This window comes from Labrus bergylta, chromosome 18 (assembly GCF_963930695.1).
Source record: "Labrus bergylta chromosome 18, fLabBer1.1, whole genome shotgun sequence".
In the NCBI taxonomy this organism is placed as follows: domain Eukaryota; kingdom Metazoa; phylum Chordata; class Actinopteri; order Labriformes; family Labridae; genus Labrus; species Labrus bergylta.
In genome coordinates, this window is record NC_089212.1 from 20,667,980 (window position 1) to 20,684,528 (window position 16,549).

The window sequence follows — 16,549 nt, forward strand, 5'->3', positions numbered from 1 at the left end:
ACCAGCTGGTTGGACATATTTTGCATGGCTCCATTAGACTGCCCATCCACTCCCCTAAAACACACAATATGAAGATCTATTACATAGTGACACTGGTTGAATTGTTTCCCCGCCGTCTTTTTATAATGGCTGACTGAAAAAAGACTACACTTATGTTTCTTTCTATGTGCAAGATATTTATTTATACTTGGGTACAATTTGAAGATGTGCATCATATCCTCAGTAAGGCTTTCATGTGTTCAAATGAGCTGTTTGGTGTGGGTTTTTTTTAGCTATAAAACTTTAGTATATGGACATGCAGGAGCACTTCTCTTAAATATAGCAGCTAAACAACCACTTTTGCTGTTACTGTAAGCCAAGCAGCATTCCTCCATTCTCTGGGTAATGATTCCTCAGTTGTTTGATCTATTAATTCAACTGGATGGAGAAAAAAACGAGCCCATCTCTGCCCTCTCTTGTCACCCCCCCACCCCTCTCTCTCTTTGTCTCATTTATCCCTGCCCTCTTCCTCTCACTTCTTTATTTCTTTCTGCTATATTTGTCCCCCTCACCTACTGCTTCTTATCCCTCTCTAAACCTCTCTCCTCCTACACAGATGTTCATGTCTCTCTCTTCAAATCTTCCCTTGCTTCCTTCCACTTTGATCCCTTTACCTAAATTGATTTTGTTTTTGCCCCTACACTTGGCTTCTTCTTTCACAATTTCACACCCACCCCAACCCTCAACCGTCTCTTTGATAATTTTTTTTTTCACCCCCTAGTGTCAAACCAATTTTCAACTTCATTTTTTCCCCTATCGCTCTGCAGGGATGTGAGGCGTCTGGTGGTCGCCATGTCGAGAGCCAGACTGGGTCTGTACATCTTCGCTCGGGTGTCGCTGTTCCAAAACTGCTTCGAGCTGACTCCTGCCTTCAACCAGCTCACTGCCAGGCCTCTGCAGCTGCACATCAGACCGCACGAGTACTACAGCCAGGAGCAGCCTGTACGTACACGCATGCACACACCAGATTCTTAAAGCACAATAATCTTCCACTCCATTACATTTGGCTGGTAAAGAAAGCACACAAGCTACAGCACCAATTTCTTAAAAAAAAACAGCTGCACCCTCCAACATCCCTCCACGTCATCACTACCACAGCCACCTGACTCTGTCTAATCCTGCCTTCATATTTTGAATGGCACCATTGAAAATATCCCATTCCTTCACTAGTCCCTCTTCTTAGTGAGGATTTACCCAAAGACCCTGCTCTGTTAGCAGCATTCTATGTGTGCTGTCTGCAGACCTGGCTATAATTAACCCTCAAAGATCAGCAGGCACAACCAGTATCCCAAAACCCACCAGGCCGGCATGAGACGGCTGTTGTCTGGTCACTCTATCTCGCTGAATGGCGTGTGTGGCAACAGTTGTTTCTAAAATACCCCACAGCCTCTGACACTTTGTTTGACTGTGGAGTGTTCATCCCCAGGGGGGACAGGCCTCTCGGGCACACACATGAGGCCTCTGCTTAGCCCGTCTGTGTGGAGTAAGTGAACCTCTACCGCCTACATGCAGATGCAGATTAAAGCCTTATTTGTGTGTGGTAACACTGGACCAGAGCTTTAACAGTCTTAAACAATGCTGAGCCAGAAGCAGATTTAAAAATATAACATTGTCACTTAATGTTGCATATAGATGAACACATATATTCAGCGCTGTTGGATGGTATGAGACAGACACTAAAGCCTGATGTCTAATTACTGGGAAACACATTAACACCCTGATGTTGTTTTACTGATGGTTTAAAAGCAATAAACCACACACAGTTAACTTTTATTCCAGAGGAGCCTTCAGTGCATTCACTCTGACATGATACCCCAAGGGCCTCTGAGAGCACAACCCCTAAATTTAGGAGGCAACAGCCCTGTAGATTGAATATTCTGCTCGTCTCACTCCTCAGTTTATCCTGTAGGACTCCGTCTGCATACTAATGCCGTCAAATTACAAACTCTGCAACCTCAAATCCTTGGGTAGTACGTGAGCAGTTAAAGCTCGGGGGCACTCCCAAATTTGCTTTCCCATAATAAGCAGGTAGCGGGGAGGTGGAGAGTGAATTTCCCTCCAAATTTGCATCAGATCAGTAGTTTACCACGGGGTGCTCGAGAGAATACATGCTAACAAGACACATTGAATTCCTCATTATCATTCCTATCACATTATTCCTGAATTCAAAACTGTTTTTTTTTCCTCAGAGAGATGCTTCTGGACAGCCTGACCAAATCATCAAGAACATGCCAGAGATGGCCAATCTGGTGTACAATATGTACATGCACATGATCCAGACCTCCCAGAAGCACAGACAGGTAGACACTTCTGTTATGTAACTCCCATCAGTGCTGTCTCCAGTGCAACAGTCACTCTTATTAGATACACCAGACACTCATTTAAGTTTAAACTCACTGTTAAAAAAACTATGCTAACATTGTTGAAATCTTATTGTATTAGGAATTTCAGCTCTGCTAATCAGTCTGTCTCACTTGTATTTTTAACCTTTGACCTTCACCTTTAACCTTGAATTCAGGTTTCTTAGAGGTGTGGGGATTTTTCCATTCGGTGTCAAATTTTCCATCTTGTGCTAACTTGACTTGAGAATAATATTTGAGCAAGAAAAATGTCCTCATAAGACCGTATCCTAGTAGAATTCACCAAGATTGAATTTTGAATGATTCTAAGCAAAAGGTGGAAATATACTCGTAACATTTTGAATCTGTTTCCTCACCTTACTTTCTGCTTAGCAACAACAGCAGCAACTGGCTCTGCCTCCGCAACAAGCCAAGACGGATGCAGCGCCGGACAAAGAGCCGGTCAAGTCTGCGGAACCACAGGAAGAGACCCCGATGGAACAGGACGCCCTGGAAGGAGAGTCAAAACCGGAACCAAAGTCTGAGGACAAGAGTGAGATCAAAGAAAGTCCAGACACAGAGGAGCGTGCAAAAAAGATGCCCGAGCATCCCGGCAGAGACAGCGACAGTGACGGGGAGGAGAGTGGAGAGGAGAAGTAGAGCATCTAGATATGGGACTACTTTCAAGTTAAAGCTTCACTCAGTAAGGGGGACCAGGTTGAATGTCCCTCGGGAAAGTGGAAAAATTAGTGTGCAGCCGTGAATTTGTTTTCTACTGGAAGGCGATAATGGTGTAACTGTTTCATGAATTTTTCTAGATGATTTGAATTTTGTAACCATCAATCCTTTTTTTATTAAAAAATAAAAGTCCTTCATTGTCTGGGCCATCTTTTACTTAACAGTAAATGCACCAAACCAAAGCTTATAATACTCTGTTAAAACTCTTATCTACATTCCCCTCACATGCAACAGACAGATAAATAACCCGTATATATTCAACATGTTTAAGCCTTGTTAAAATCTTTCTGTCATGATACGTTCATCCATTCATCTGTTTCCCTCCTCTGCTTTAAGCACAGCTGAAATCTGGTTGGCTCAGCCGATACCGGCAACACAAGCCGCGACTAAGCTCCGTTTGTAGGTCAGTCACTTCACCCAAGGGCCAGTGTGCATGCTGGGGGATTTCAACTCACCCTCTGGATGTACACAGTCACTCAACCAGCAAGCCCCTTAAATCCTCTGCCATTCATAACTTTGGGTGGAGTGCTAACAGCATCAGGCTCTGCTAAACGGCACATTTTGAAACGATCGGGTTTCGAGGTTTGACGACCAAATTCATGCAAATAATTTGAGGGTTTACGTTGTTGCATCAAAACAAACATTCAGTAACCAAGTTCAAGCACGAGTCTTTGTACTTAAATCCACTTAAAATCAGGAGGTCAACGCGGTCCACGGCCCTGCAGGCAAAAACACAGACTTGAAAGTTCATTCATTATCATGCACCAGAGGTTGGTTGTTGTTACATCATTTCACAGACATACAGGGAACAGGTCAGAAGCACAGCTGCTCCAGCCTGGGCCTGTCTGAAGACCTGGTGGAGAAACCATGTGTTGATAGATGCGGAGAGATGCATTATTCTGCATTCAGTCAAGTGAGGGGGCCATGAAATGTCTGTTGTTTTCCATCATGTGAGAGCGGGGCACCCCGGGTGAGCCTGAGAATTTTCGGAGTAGACGGCTAAGAATATGAGTAGATTATGAGGTTAGAGGAGGGGAGATAATCTCTGTCTGCTCTTATCTGTGTCTATGAATAACAGACAAAAACATGGGCATAGAAAACCCCCCCAAAAAAAGAATATCAATATACTGTGTTGTCTGATGCTGAAATATTTCTACGTTTGCTTTTTTACTAATGGACATCCTCAAAAATAGCCGTTTATGCAGCCATCAGCCAATTGTACATGTCCTTCTATCATGTGTTCACTACCTCCCCCTCTCCAAAACCCATGACAGCAACCTTACTCTCTAGAGTCACATGAATGTCTGCATTTTGTAATATCTCCCCATGTCCTCAAGAAGACTTCCCAGTTCCAACTCTCTGTTTTCTCCCAGCTGACCTCTCGAGAATCCAGTTGCCCGTGGTGCCTCGTTTTAGTCAATTAGAGATAACTGGTGGGAAGTGGCTACTGCTGTTCACACAACATTTCTGAAAGTCTCGAGCAGGATCTGGGAGACCGGAAGGAATAGCTACGAGCGGAGCAGGAGATCAGGAGCACACTTCTTCCAGAAGCTTTTATCTGCTGAAGGTGAACATGTCTTTTATACTCACACGACAGGTATTCATTAGATCAATTGCTACTTTGCAAAGCTTTTCCTTCTAACCTCTGCTACCGGGCCGATGTGTCCCTGAGCTAACAGCATGCAGTAAAAACTGTTAATGTACTTCTGGTTATGAGCACAGATGCTGCGTTAATGTTCTCTGTTTAGTAGCCTGTCATTTATCATGTAACTTTTGCTGCAGCACATTTCAGTGAAAAAGGTCTGAAAAAGGGGAAGAATTTTAATGGCAATCAAGTAAAGAGAGTGAAAAGGTTTTATTAGACGTTTGAGGCTATTACAGAGGTCAGGGTCCAGTTGTGCAAAGACATCCTGCCCTTAAAATAATTACAGTTAAGGGGTTTTATGTGTTTCTTTTTTTCCTATCCACTGTGGGAAACGCTCTTGTTGAATGTGTAATTTATTGCCCAACCCTTCGCGACAGCGGTGTCACAACAGGAAATTACACATTATGCAGAGTCAAGACAGAAGAGCCCGCAGGAGGAGGAGGGGGGGGGGGGGATCTGACCGTGGTTTCTTAAAGCTAAAACAGGCTTAGGGAATCTGACAGCAAGCAACACTTCCACACTCACTAAAAGCATCAGTTCTACAATCTGAACTTCAAGGCTGGGCCTCAGGGCAGATTGTTCTGGTGGATTCTCACCCACACCCACACACACAAAAAAAGCCCCTCTTGCTTCATATTTCTTGGAAAATGGTCTTGTTTTAAAGTCTCCAGACATTAAATCATCAGGTGGGGCTGGTTCATAAGTTGCACAACATTCCATCCAATGAGTAATTTTTCACCACTGATTTAGCATCCAGGCATGTTAATAGCTCAAATTAGCAGCACATGATACTCCTGGCTGCTGTTTATCTGCGCTGACAGATGAGGTAATGCTCATTACCGAAGTTATGCATGATCTCTGCTGATCTGCTATTAGCGGGTGACTAATGTGCCAGTGCTGGTATTCAACGGCACGTAAGGGCGGCACGCTCACTTCAACGGGGGTGGCTGGTGGTTACTGCTTGGCGTGGCTAGCTTATCATGCTTCGTCAAGGGCCAATGCCTAATCCCGACAAGTACATCCAGATCATCAACAGGGTGTGTATCAATCTGATAATCTCCAATCATCACTGAAGAGACTAGGAAACTCAAAGTAACACTTCGATGCTCTTGTAGTGACTGACCAACTCCATTTTAGTGTTTTCACACACAAGAAAAACTCCTGAAAATGACCCACATTTTTCAGGGTGGGCTGCATGTGTGAACGCAGAAGTTAATCAGGAAAATTCCCCACAAGTGATGAGTGCGATGGTCCTGTCGCGAAGCAGACTCATACTCTTTTCTGCTTCATAGTATTTTCTTGACCACTCATTCGTTGATACTGTGAAGGGGACGGCCTACCCTAAGATCTTCTAGAATTTCTCAGGAGTGCATGTGTGAAAAAGGCTTTTGAGTGTAGTGACAAGTCTGAAGTCCACTTTGATTAGAAACTTTAATCTTTCTCTTCCCTCAGTCTAGGATGGCGAGTTGCGGGTCTTGTTTCTGGTGCATACTCTGGCTGGTGATTCTGATTCACATCGGCTGGCCCCTCGCAATCCTCTTCGGGGCCCTCTACGGCCTCATCAGCCCCCTCACCACCTGCCTCGGCCTGGACCGATTCTCCGATCTGCTCCTGGCGGGGGCCAACCTGGGCCGGACCTGCGCCAATAACATGAGGCACTCCAAGCCTTTGTATTGAGATCAATCTGGAGAGGCCATGGCAAGAGACGGAAGGCTGATAGTGGCTCATCTACAGAGAAAAGCCCTTTCACTTTGAGGAGGTTTTTTATTATGTGGAGGTATCCTGAGATACGTGGTGCTAAATAAAGTGAGAAACTTTAATTTTTTAATGTTTACCAGCTTATGTAACAATAAGGTCCGGAAGGTCTGGAAAATGGATTCCACTCGTTTTGTTAACACATAATTAACCATGGATTTCAATTTTGTGTGGGTTTGTCAGGAAGGAAATAGACTTTGTGTTCATGGTCTGTGTTTGGTGTTTAATTCACGATGACACTGCAAGAAGAAGATAAGAGTTAAAATGGCAATTTAACAAAGGAAATGCTTAGACTTGTAAATGACTGTATGGAAACTTTTAATGCGATTAAAACTGCTTTGAACTTGCCCTCTGTGTTTGTCGACTGACTTATTGTATACAGTATTTCCATGTTTTAAGATATTGAGCTGAAGGTAAATAGAGACAGAGCTCTGGAGATATGAACGCATGCATTTCTGATTTCCCTCCAATTTTGTTTACCCGCTTGTTCTTGTAAAAGAGGAATCAAGGAAGGCAGTGATATCATTCTCCGACAGTGAGCCGAGTCATTTCTACCCAGTAATACACCACTCACATGAAGCCATCAAACACTTCAAGCTTTGTTACAATATTGTTGGCCAATTGGTGGCAGCAGACAAACATTTGTAGTATTTTACAGTGATTGACATGACGTTTTAAACCTCAAATTATGACTAAAAGTCTCACTCTTTTAGCTCTGCATTCATCTCCTCTTTAGAGAACAATCTTAAGGCTCTTAAGCGGCTAAATGATCTGACATGTTTGCTATCTAGATGCTTAATTTGGCAAACAGTATTTTGGTGCCGTGCAGGTGCTCTACAGTCAACAGAGATGTGATTCTCCCAGATTTTCACATTGAAAAGTTGACCCACAAGAATATTATAATCCATGAGTATTTCTGTACAAAAAAAGTTTAATTTGTTCTCTCTTTTTAAAACACAAAACTGAATCTCTTCTGCTCTGTCGTATTTGAAAAAGATCTTGGCACAAGTTGTTGTTTTATTCTGTGGAAACATAAAGGATCCTTTTCCAGGTAAAACTCAGCTTAAATAAACTACTGTATATGCTTTAGTATTTATATATATATAACAGTATATATATATATATATATATATATATATATACATTTATGTGTGTGTGTGTGTGTTTACTGGAACCAAACTAAGATAGTTTCACAAAGTTTAGGAGTGCTTCTGTCAGCAGTCAGCAAAAGATTGAAGAGCACTCAGAAAACAGTGTGAAAGGGAAACAACTGAGCTGACTCTGGGATATGGAGTGCCAAGTTCTTGAAACTTTCAGATAGTGTCTTGACTGGTGGGACCCTGTGGCTGGAATGGTTTTAAATCTGCTTGTTTTTGAGTCTTTGTTTCTAATAATGAAAAAAAGGAATGAAGTGGTTAAAGACTGCTGCTGGGCTTTAAACTTGTTCTGAAAGTTTTAACTTCTGGAATGAAAGGTTGAGCCTCTGTTTTTTACCCTGAGACTTGAACCTTTGAAAGTAAGCTTCTTAAGTAAAGATTGAAAAGTTTATACACTAAAAAAAAAATGCTCTGAAGAAGTTTGATGCTGTGGCTCAAAGGGCCGTAATGCGGTTCTGAAGTTTTGACATTATGGGTTTCATGCCTGCATAAGTTTTGAAAGCCAACACCCAGAGGAGAGGGTGAAAAGTTCTCAGTGAAGAGCTTGAATGTTTAACTATTACACAGCACTATGTGCACAGAGCAAATTATGAATTTTTACTGAGCATGGAAGGAGGAGGAGGATAGAGGCAGAGTGATGATGCTAACAACACAAATATACCAGAGGATGATGTTTAACAACTGAGAGCTATAATACTTCAAAATGGACCCATCGAGATGGATGAGGTTTTGTTGGAACAATATGAAGTTTTATAGACGGACAACTTCAACAAATGTTTCCGAACATGCCATTCAACATTCACAGGGGCGTGTCCGGGCTTTTCTGACTGGGGTGGCCCAACTGACTTATGCAGGGGTGGCCTTACATGTTACTTCCACACACGCGTGCACAAAAATCTAATTTATTTACCCTTTGTAACACCACTAATCTACTCTGCTGTTATGTTACCCGAGAGTGGCAGCATATATATTCTTGGCCTACTTCTTTAAGGATAAAAAACAAGTCATAATTTAAACTACTCAAAAACTGATTTTAAAAATGTGCAAATTGTCAAACTTACAAAATACATGTATTAGCAATGTTTCAGTACTGAAAAAAATGCTAATTAGTTTATTACAATACAGTGTAATGCAAAATAATTTTCTGTGTTGCTTGTGGCAAAAACATATTTAAAGTCTCTTTCTGAAAAGAACTCTAACATTTTTGTAAATATGCCAGCTATAGGCTCTCATGCCCAGAGTTAGATAACAAAACGTACAACACTCTCATGTCTGTCTGTGAGCTAGATGTGAAGCTAGTGCAGCTAGCATTCAGTTTAACCTTATATGACCTCACACAAAAAGAGTTAAAGGGAACAAGTGATGGTTAAATAAACCCACATATAATATTCTTGTAATGTTAAGAGTTGTTTTTTCTCTTGCCTCGGAGAGACAGAACTAAGTTTGTATTTCCCCTCGTTTTCGGTCTTAATGCTAAGCTAAGTGGACGGCCTGTTAGCTGTATCTTGTCACCTGATTCTCAACAAGAAATCAAATGAATGAATTTACAGAAATATCAACCTATTTCTTCAAACCACGATTTATTTTAAAGCTTAGAATTGTACGCTTATAATCTCTTCATCACATTCATGTGTGATTTCTTTATTTAACTGTTGTAATCAGATGTTCTCTATGCCGTCTTTCCCTCTCTTTTTTTTAAAATCTCAGATCAACTGCCATGACACTTTAAATCCACCTTAAGGCAGGTGAGGTCCACGCTATCACACCATGCAGAGTCTCAGAGGGAGATCAGGTTCACTTTCCTTCTATTTCTTTAAAGCTTGTTTCAACCTCTGTGACTCACAACACATGACTGTGCTCGGGGCTATCATGACAAACAGGGGAGGGCGGCTTGTGCTTACCAAATATTTGAGAGGCATATCAAGGTAAATTACCTTTTGCATCTGGCACTAATTAAGCGACATTAGGTCACCTTTTGTTGCAGCGTTTCAGACTAACGTGCGGCTTCACAGCTTTAAGGTCAGGGGTCGGTATGCGTGCACAGGGCGTGGATCATTTTCTGAAAAGACAACAACAAAAAAAAGACTCAGCTCAGTGGAGGAAACTGATTGTATTTGTGTTATCTCCAGATACAAAAATTATAATTGACATATTTGTAGATAGATAGATGGACGGATGGACAGACAGACTTTTGGTTCTCACTTGGAAGACTTACTTTACAAGTTCAGTGTGTTTCCTCCGATGTTGACTGAAGTGTGCACCTTCACTCCTTTTATCTTGCAGCACACTTTTGAAGACGAAGACTCAGACGAATAGGAAAACTTGAAACACATTGAAAGTTCAAAGGGAAAGTCAAAAGGACCAGACGAGGTGATACAGGGAGCTACAGAGCAGAAACTGGATGGCACATTGTACAGCCGAGGTGTTTACTGGAGACAAACTGTGCAACACTTAAAAATGACTTTATTGATCCCTAAGGAGGGATTCTCTTTCAAGCCTGGGGCAGATTTGACTTCCTAACAGTAAAAAGGGTGGATGATTATTGCAAAAAAAAAAAAAAAGCCATCATGTTGGACTTACTTATAACTTACTGCTTTAAAAGCTCACTTGAACAGTTTGAATATATGCAAGGCGATCAGAGCCTATTTAGCTGGACTTTTTTTTCAGGTAAGGTGTTTGGGTACCTTGCCTAAAACTCTCCTATCAGTCTGTGCTTTCCCAGACAACACCAAAATAGCTCCGGATTCAATACTTAGGCACCCCTATAAAGACTTTCCAAAATACTCTTGCTGAGCAGCCTACCTACAAATCTGGGTAGCTGTCTATTTTGTAGCTTATTCAAATTTGATTCATGAATATTTCATTTCCAATCCAAAAGCGCTTTTTAACCTCATTTTCCAGCCCTCTCAGTGAAGTGATGCATATGGTGACAAAAACTCATTCCAATGCGGGCTGTAATCTGAGACAAATTCATTTTTCTAAAAAAATGAGGTGGCCAATGCCCGAATGTGTGTTGCAATATTTATTCGAGTGTCATATGAGACCCAGTTAGATTGCTTTTTTTGTCAGCCCAGCTCTGTTCCCAAACATCCTGAGGATAGACGCCACTTGCCAAAAAAGAAAGAAAAAAAGAAATCGCCTGATTTTAGTTCAACTTTTTCCTGTTTTTTTTTTCCTCCCAGAAGTCTTGGCACAGGAGCACAGCAGGCGATAGGCCTTGAAGCCAAGCTGACAATGTGGCACTGAGGGAGAGAGAGAGAGAGAGAGAGAGAGAGAGAGAGAGAGAGGGTAGAGAGACACAAGCTGGTGAATTTTTCATCATGGTCTGAGACTGGCGTTGGAAAAAGTCTGCTCCTATTGGCTGCAAGGAGACCTGGGAGGCAGAAAGAGAAGTGGGGGGGGGAGATGGAGCAAAAGTATAGGCCTCCCTGTTCAATTAACCACATACTGCTCTGTAATTTCACCCTCACATACACACACAGACATGCAAGGTGGGTAGGTTCACTGTTAAATGGCTGAGCGAGGAAATCACAGTTTGCAAGGCCTCAAAATGGGCCACTTCACCAGTGTGCAAGAGGAAGATCTGGTTTACAGTTTCCTCAGGAGAAACATTTCATTTTGTTTTTGTTAAGGCTCGGATAATTTTGTGATTCCAGTCATAGTTGAATAAAGTAAGCATCGAGGACACTGAGGCCACGTCCACTTTACTTTTGGGGCAGAGAAATTGGGGGCTCAAGTTATCTTAGAGAAGTTCACGTTTGACATTAACATCTCAAATATGAAAGACGCTTTAAAAGCTTGTTTCAGTCAGTGTGTTAAGAAATAATCTACATATAATCCACGAGATTGTTTTTGTGATTAGCTACGTTCTGCCTTTATATTTATGAAATGGAAGCGTTATGATTCATTTAACTACATCTTTTTCTTTGAGATTTCAGTTTGCAGTGGGGTTGAACTACACTTCATTATACTGAGAGGCTCTCCCTATTTTGTCAATTTCATTTAAAAAGAAAGGAAAAGAAAAAAGAAGTTTAGGAAACACCTTCATAAATTTCTAATTCTACTCTAATTGACCTCAATGTTTTACAGCAACTTAAACTATAACATTATACGGTTTGTAAAAGTGGAATTCATGGCAGAGCTGTTGTGTTGAATCACTTGAGATTGTATAGTGTATGAAATATTTCAAATTGATAAAAAAAAAATCAAATAATTAGGCTATGTCTTCCTTAAATGAGGTTTACTTATTTAAATTAGTTAAGATAATGCAGTCGAAACATAAATAAACGAGCCCAAGAATTACAACTAACAATCAATACCTGCCCTTGTTATGAAGATGTTTGTTGTTGCTATGACAACAAAGAGTCAGCAGCTCAAAAAGGGTTAAAATTCGGATAAAAGCCTTTGTAAAGGACAGAATTTTATTCTTATCTGAGTTTTAATGAGGCTTTGAAATGGCAATTATATTACCTTGAAAAACTAATTTTTCAGGAGAAGAGTATGAAAGAGTTAACTCAATAAAAAACATTAAAAATCCTAAAATAGGGGCGTAAAAAATGTTGCTAGTTAGAGAAAACGAAGTGTGCAACATGAAGCATTTAAGCATTTGGCAAAAAAAAAATTAGAATCACACTTTAATAGATCAACACATCTCTCAGGCCAACAAATAAAACGTAAAATTTATATTTTCTGAAAAAGTCTGAAATGGCAAAAGAAAAAGTTTTTGTTTTCTTTAAATGTAAGATTTCTGTTTTATTGTAGATATTAAATGCATGTCTCGGTTTTTGAGTTTGTAGACAAAAAAATGATTGAAGTATTAAGTCGCTTTTTTTTAAACATTTGTAGCTTTAACGTTGAATATAAATGATGAATAAAACAACTGAAGAATAAAACAATTGTTGGTTGCAGCCCTTGTGTTGCGTGAAACTTTCTTCATTTAATTAAAAATGATTTCCTTGAATATTGATGTTGTTGCATTTTGTTTGAGTGAATTTCATCATACTCTAAGTAAAATAATTAACATAAAAAAAATGTCTTCTTGACCCGCTCATGAGTCTGTAGTCTTCCAAAATCAAAGCCTGTCTCTTTAGTGAAGTCTTGACACGTGTTGCCCTGGAGCCGTTTACATAACACACTCATAATATACAAAACATTTAACTGTGAAATTCAGGAAAGTGAGACTTACTGTCCAAAGTATCAGTGGTAATGAATGAACACATTTTTTTTTGCAGGATATCTGCAGCCATACTGACAGAGATCCAGCTCTGTGCTCCTTTGAGGTGCTAACAGGGGACTTCAACATAAGCCAGCGGCTTGTCACTCAGTATTCAGCACCCAGGCCAGAGAGAGGACACCCAATTTTCACAGAGCAATATGTCTTCTCTCTGCTCTGACCTTTAAACGGCCCCTGACGCTCTAGCACAGAAAAATGCCCCATGCTGGATAAAACAAAGTGCTATCAGACGGTTTGTATTGAGCGACTTTGTGATGAAAAGCTAAAATGCTACATTCCAACGCAGGAACATCCTACATATGTATTCATTATTGATTTCGGTACAAAACCATGCCTGCATCAGGCAAATGACTCCCCTCAGGGTTCTGTTAAAGGGGTTGTCCGCTTTTTATGATGTAAAATTCCCACAAAAAAAAAAAAACATTGATTTTTTTTGTGTGTTCTGGGCAGATTTGTCGTTATTATCTCATTTCCACAGCTGAGTAATGAGGTAAAGCTCCTGAGGCGTCGGGTTCTAGGTAGGCCATGATGATTTCATCTCAGTAAAGGGAAAGTCACACTACAGGGCTGTTTGAGCAGCCTCCAAGTGTCTCTGTCTAATCCAAGCACTGGCATGAGCCTCTCACACCCGTGGGTGCTATGAGAACGATCAAAACAAATATTTTAAAGCTTAACAATACCCTTAAATACATCCTTGCCCCTCATGCTAGCAGCGACAGCACCTGATACACGATGGAAAAGGACACTGAAAAGCCACATTTGATAGGAATCGAATATTCTGGCACGGGGGGCAAAGTCGTGTTGAAAGCAGTCGCCCACCTTTTCCCTCGTGGTCCTCTCAGTTGCTCTCTGGGCAGACGGACTTGGCTAAGCTGCGGTCATAAAATGTTAGCATTATTTGAATACTGGGGCAAAAGGATGCTTAAAGCAGGACCTCAGCCTACCATTCATTACATAAGAGCCCAACAAAGAGTCACACAGTGAAGGGTTATGGCTCGGGGTCGGGTGACAGCAGCATATGATTCATGGCTTGCTGTGCCCTTTTGTCTTGTCCTCCTTGTGGTGGGACCATCCACTGCTCTTAGCCAGTGTTTGTTTCACAGCCTTCAGAGCTCGCTCGCCGTCCCTTTCAAGCAAACGGCCGATGTCATTCCCTGAGTCTTCGTCTTCCCTCTGTGCAGGACTAAAGAAAGAATATGGCATGTGTCACAACAGGAGATGTTCCTTTTAGCTTATTGTTCTGATGTAGGGAACAACACATTGTATTAACATTGCTTTGGATTTATCTGTCAAGGTTTTCTTACAGGGAAGAATACATTACCTTGACTTTGGTTGCATAAAAAAGATAATTACCAGACCAGTGGCTGGTGTCTGAGGTAGCATTATGTGCTCAGACAGAGGAACAGAAATATGCCAGAGAGAATGAATACAATATATTTCTATAACCTTTGATATTGAAGCAAAAGTAATTCTTCCTGTAAGACAGAGTTACCTGCATATTGTGTGCTCTTGTTCAATTGTCTGCTACATAAAAGCATTCAAAGCAGATAAAACTAATGGACAACCTTGAGCTAAAGCATGATTTTAGATTGATTTTGTTCCCGAAGTGGACACAGCATGATGTGTGGCCAAACATACAAAATCATCAATGCAGCTCATTCTAAAGATTGATAATCATTGATTTTATGAAAATAAAATATGTGAATGCATCTGCAAAAATACATTTTCCTTTGCCATATGACAAGTCCAGCTTGTGTATGAGAATGTGTGCAGGCTTGTCATGAAATTTAATAAGATGGCTTTTAATAAGTGGTGGTGGTGATGGGGGGGGGGGGGGCTATTAGGTATAATAACATGGGAATGTTTGGTCTGCAGCAGAGGCTTCCCCCCTCTCATATGTGGAGCTTCTAATGGAGTCAAACAGCCGCTGACACCAGCTGTGTGACACAAGTGCCTCTCCATTTGCTGCTGATGAGACCTACATGTGTCCTGCCAGTTTAAACTCCTGTGTGTTTAAGAGACCTTTACAGAAACAAAGACAACACAGAATGATTTAAATAAAAAAAAAGATACCTAAATAATTTTCTGTTAACCCTGTTTTTGGGGTATTCAGAGAAGCTTCAGTTCAACTTCATGAATTCTAATGTTTTGGTGGATCGATGGAGAAGAGATCAAAAGGAAGCCTGTCATTGTCTCTCCTCCACGCATGCGCGACAGGCACAGCTGTGCGCGCGGGAGTTCCCGGTCCTTTTGATGCCATTCATGGAGCTGCTGTTGTCAATGAGCGGCCAAATATGGAGTAGGGGTCGCACTGCTCGGCCCCCTCTCACGGACACTTGTCAGGGTATAAATTGGTCAGAGGTGACACTTCGGCACCCTTGGTTTGCACACTTAAGATTCGGCGCCTGGTGCTGATCTGGTGAGTACGAGGAGGACTGAAGGGAGGGGGAAAAAAAACAACAACCTGTGGATATATCAATTGAGAATGGAAAATGATTTTAACCCAGTTGGTAGTGACTGTCATCTTCGCCTCTAACCAAGTGTCATCATCTAACTGAGACGAATCATCTCACCACATTTCATCAGCTCGTTTTGTTTTGATGGTCGAGAGATTAATTGTGCAATACTACAGAACTGTTTTCAGCTGTATCCAATTTAAATATTTCAAAAAGATTAACCCAATCCCATAATACAACTTCAAAAACCTATATTATTAACATTATTCATGAGGAATAACTAATCTAATCACCATTCTTTGGGGTAGTTTGTCCACAAATATGACCTCTGTGTGTGTGTGTGTGTGTGTGTGTGTGTGTGTGTGTGTGAGAGAAGACAAAATCTTAACTCGACCAAATCTATACGAAGAGTTTCATTTCATCTATTTGCACCTTGCAGAGCTGACATCATGTGCGACGAGGACGAAACCACCGCTCTGGTGTGTGATAACGGCTCAGGCCTGGTGAAGGCTGGGTTCGCCGGCGATGACGCACCTCGCGCCGTGTTTCCCTCCATCGTCGGTCGCCCCCGTCACCAGGTAAAGTAAAACATTTATACATTCTTCAAACAGCTTAGACGAGTATGATTTGAGTTTGTTTTCATCACATCTAAACAATATTTGGGTGTGGGTTAGGGCCCGATCTGCTGTGCGTAATTACGCACCGAAATTACGCATCTACATTTCAATTGATAACTAAGTAAAACAGATCATTTTCAGATTATTTGTGGCAATAAGCAGCCTTCCATTATATCACTAACTCCTTGATCTCATTGTTACCAGGGCGTCATGGTTGGTATGGGCCAGAAGGACTCGTACGTAGGCGACGAAGCCCAGAGCAAAAGAGGCATCCTGACCCTGAAGTACCCCATCGAACACGGCATCATCACCAACTGGGACGACATGGAGAAGATCTGGCACCACACCTTCTACAACGAGCTGCGCGTGGCCCCAGAGGAGCACCCCACCCTGCTGACCGAAGCCCCCCTCAACCCAAAGGCCAACAGAGAGAAGATGACCCAGATCATGTTCGAGACTTTTAATGTCCCTGCAATGTACGTGGCTATCCAGGCCGTGCTTTCCCTGTACGCTTCCGGTCGCACCACAGGTATGGCAGCTTCCCCAGGTGTGCACGAGGTTTTGCTTCAG

General features: G+C 41.6%; 2 protein-coding genes across 4 annotated transcripts in view; both read left to right on the forward strand.

Annotated features, from left to right (window-relative positions):
* Positions 1-6,863, forward strand: part of aqr (aquarius intron-binding spliceosomal factor) — a 56,296-nt gene extending 49,433 nt beyond the window's left edge. The window contains exons 34-37 of one of the 3 annotated variants that reach the window (XM_065966459.1): positions 807-981; positions 2,229-2,339; positions 2,772-4,713; positions 6,214-6,863. In XM_065966459.1, the coding sequence (XP_065822531.1) occupies positions 807-981; positions 2,229-2,339; positions 2,772-3,038 (553 nt within the window). In that variant the 3' untranslated portion in view covers positions 3,039-4,713; positions 6,214-6,863. The remainder of the gene's footprint in view (positions 1-806; positions 982-2,228; positions 2,340-2,771; positions 4,714-6,213) is intronic. The other 2 variants (XM_020638711.3, XM_065966460.1) reach the window with 2 other exon arrangements.
* Positions 6,864-15,197: 8,334 nt separating this feature from the next.
* The window catches only part of LOC109987573 (actin alpha cardiac muscle 1), a 3,154-nt gene continuing 1,802 nt past the window's right edge, over positions 15,198-16,549 (forward strand). Inside the window, exons 1-3 of the mRNA XM_020638683.3 lie at positions 15,198-15,325; positions 15,802-15,940; positions 16,184-16,508. Of these exons, the coding sequence (XP_020494339.1) occupies positions 15,812-15,940; positions 16,184-16,508 (454 nt within the window). The 5' untranslated portion in view covers positions 15,198-15,325; positions 15,802-15,811. The remainder of the gene's footprint in view (positions 15,326-15,801; positions 15,941-16,183; positions 16,509-16,549) is intronic.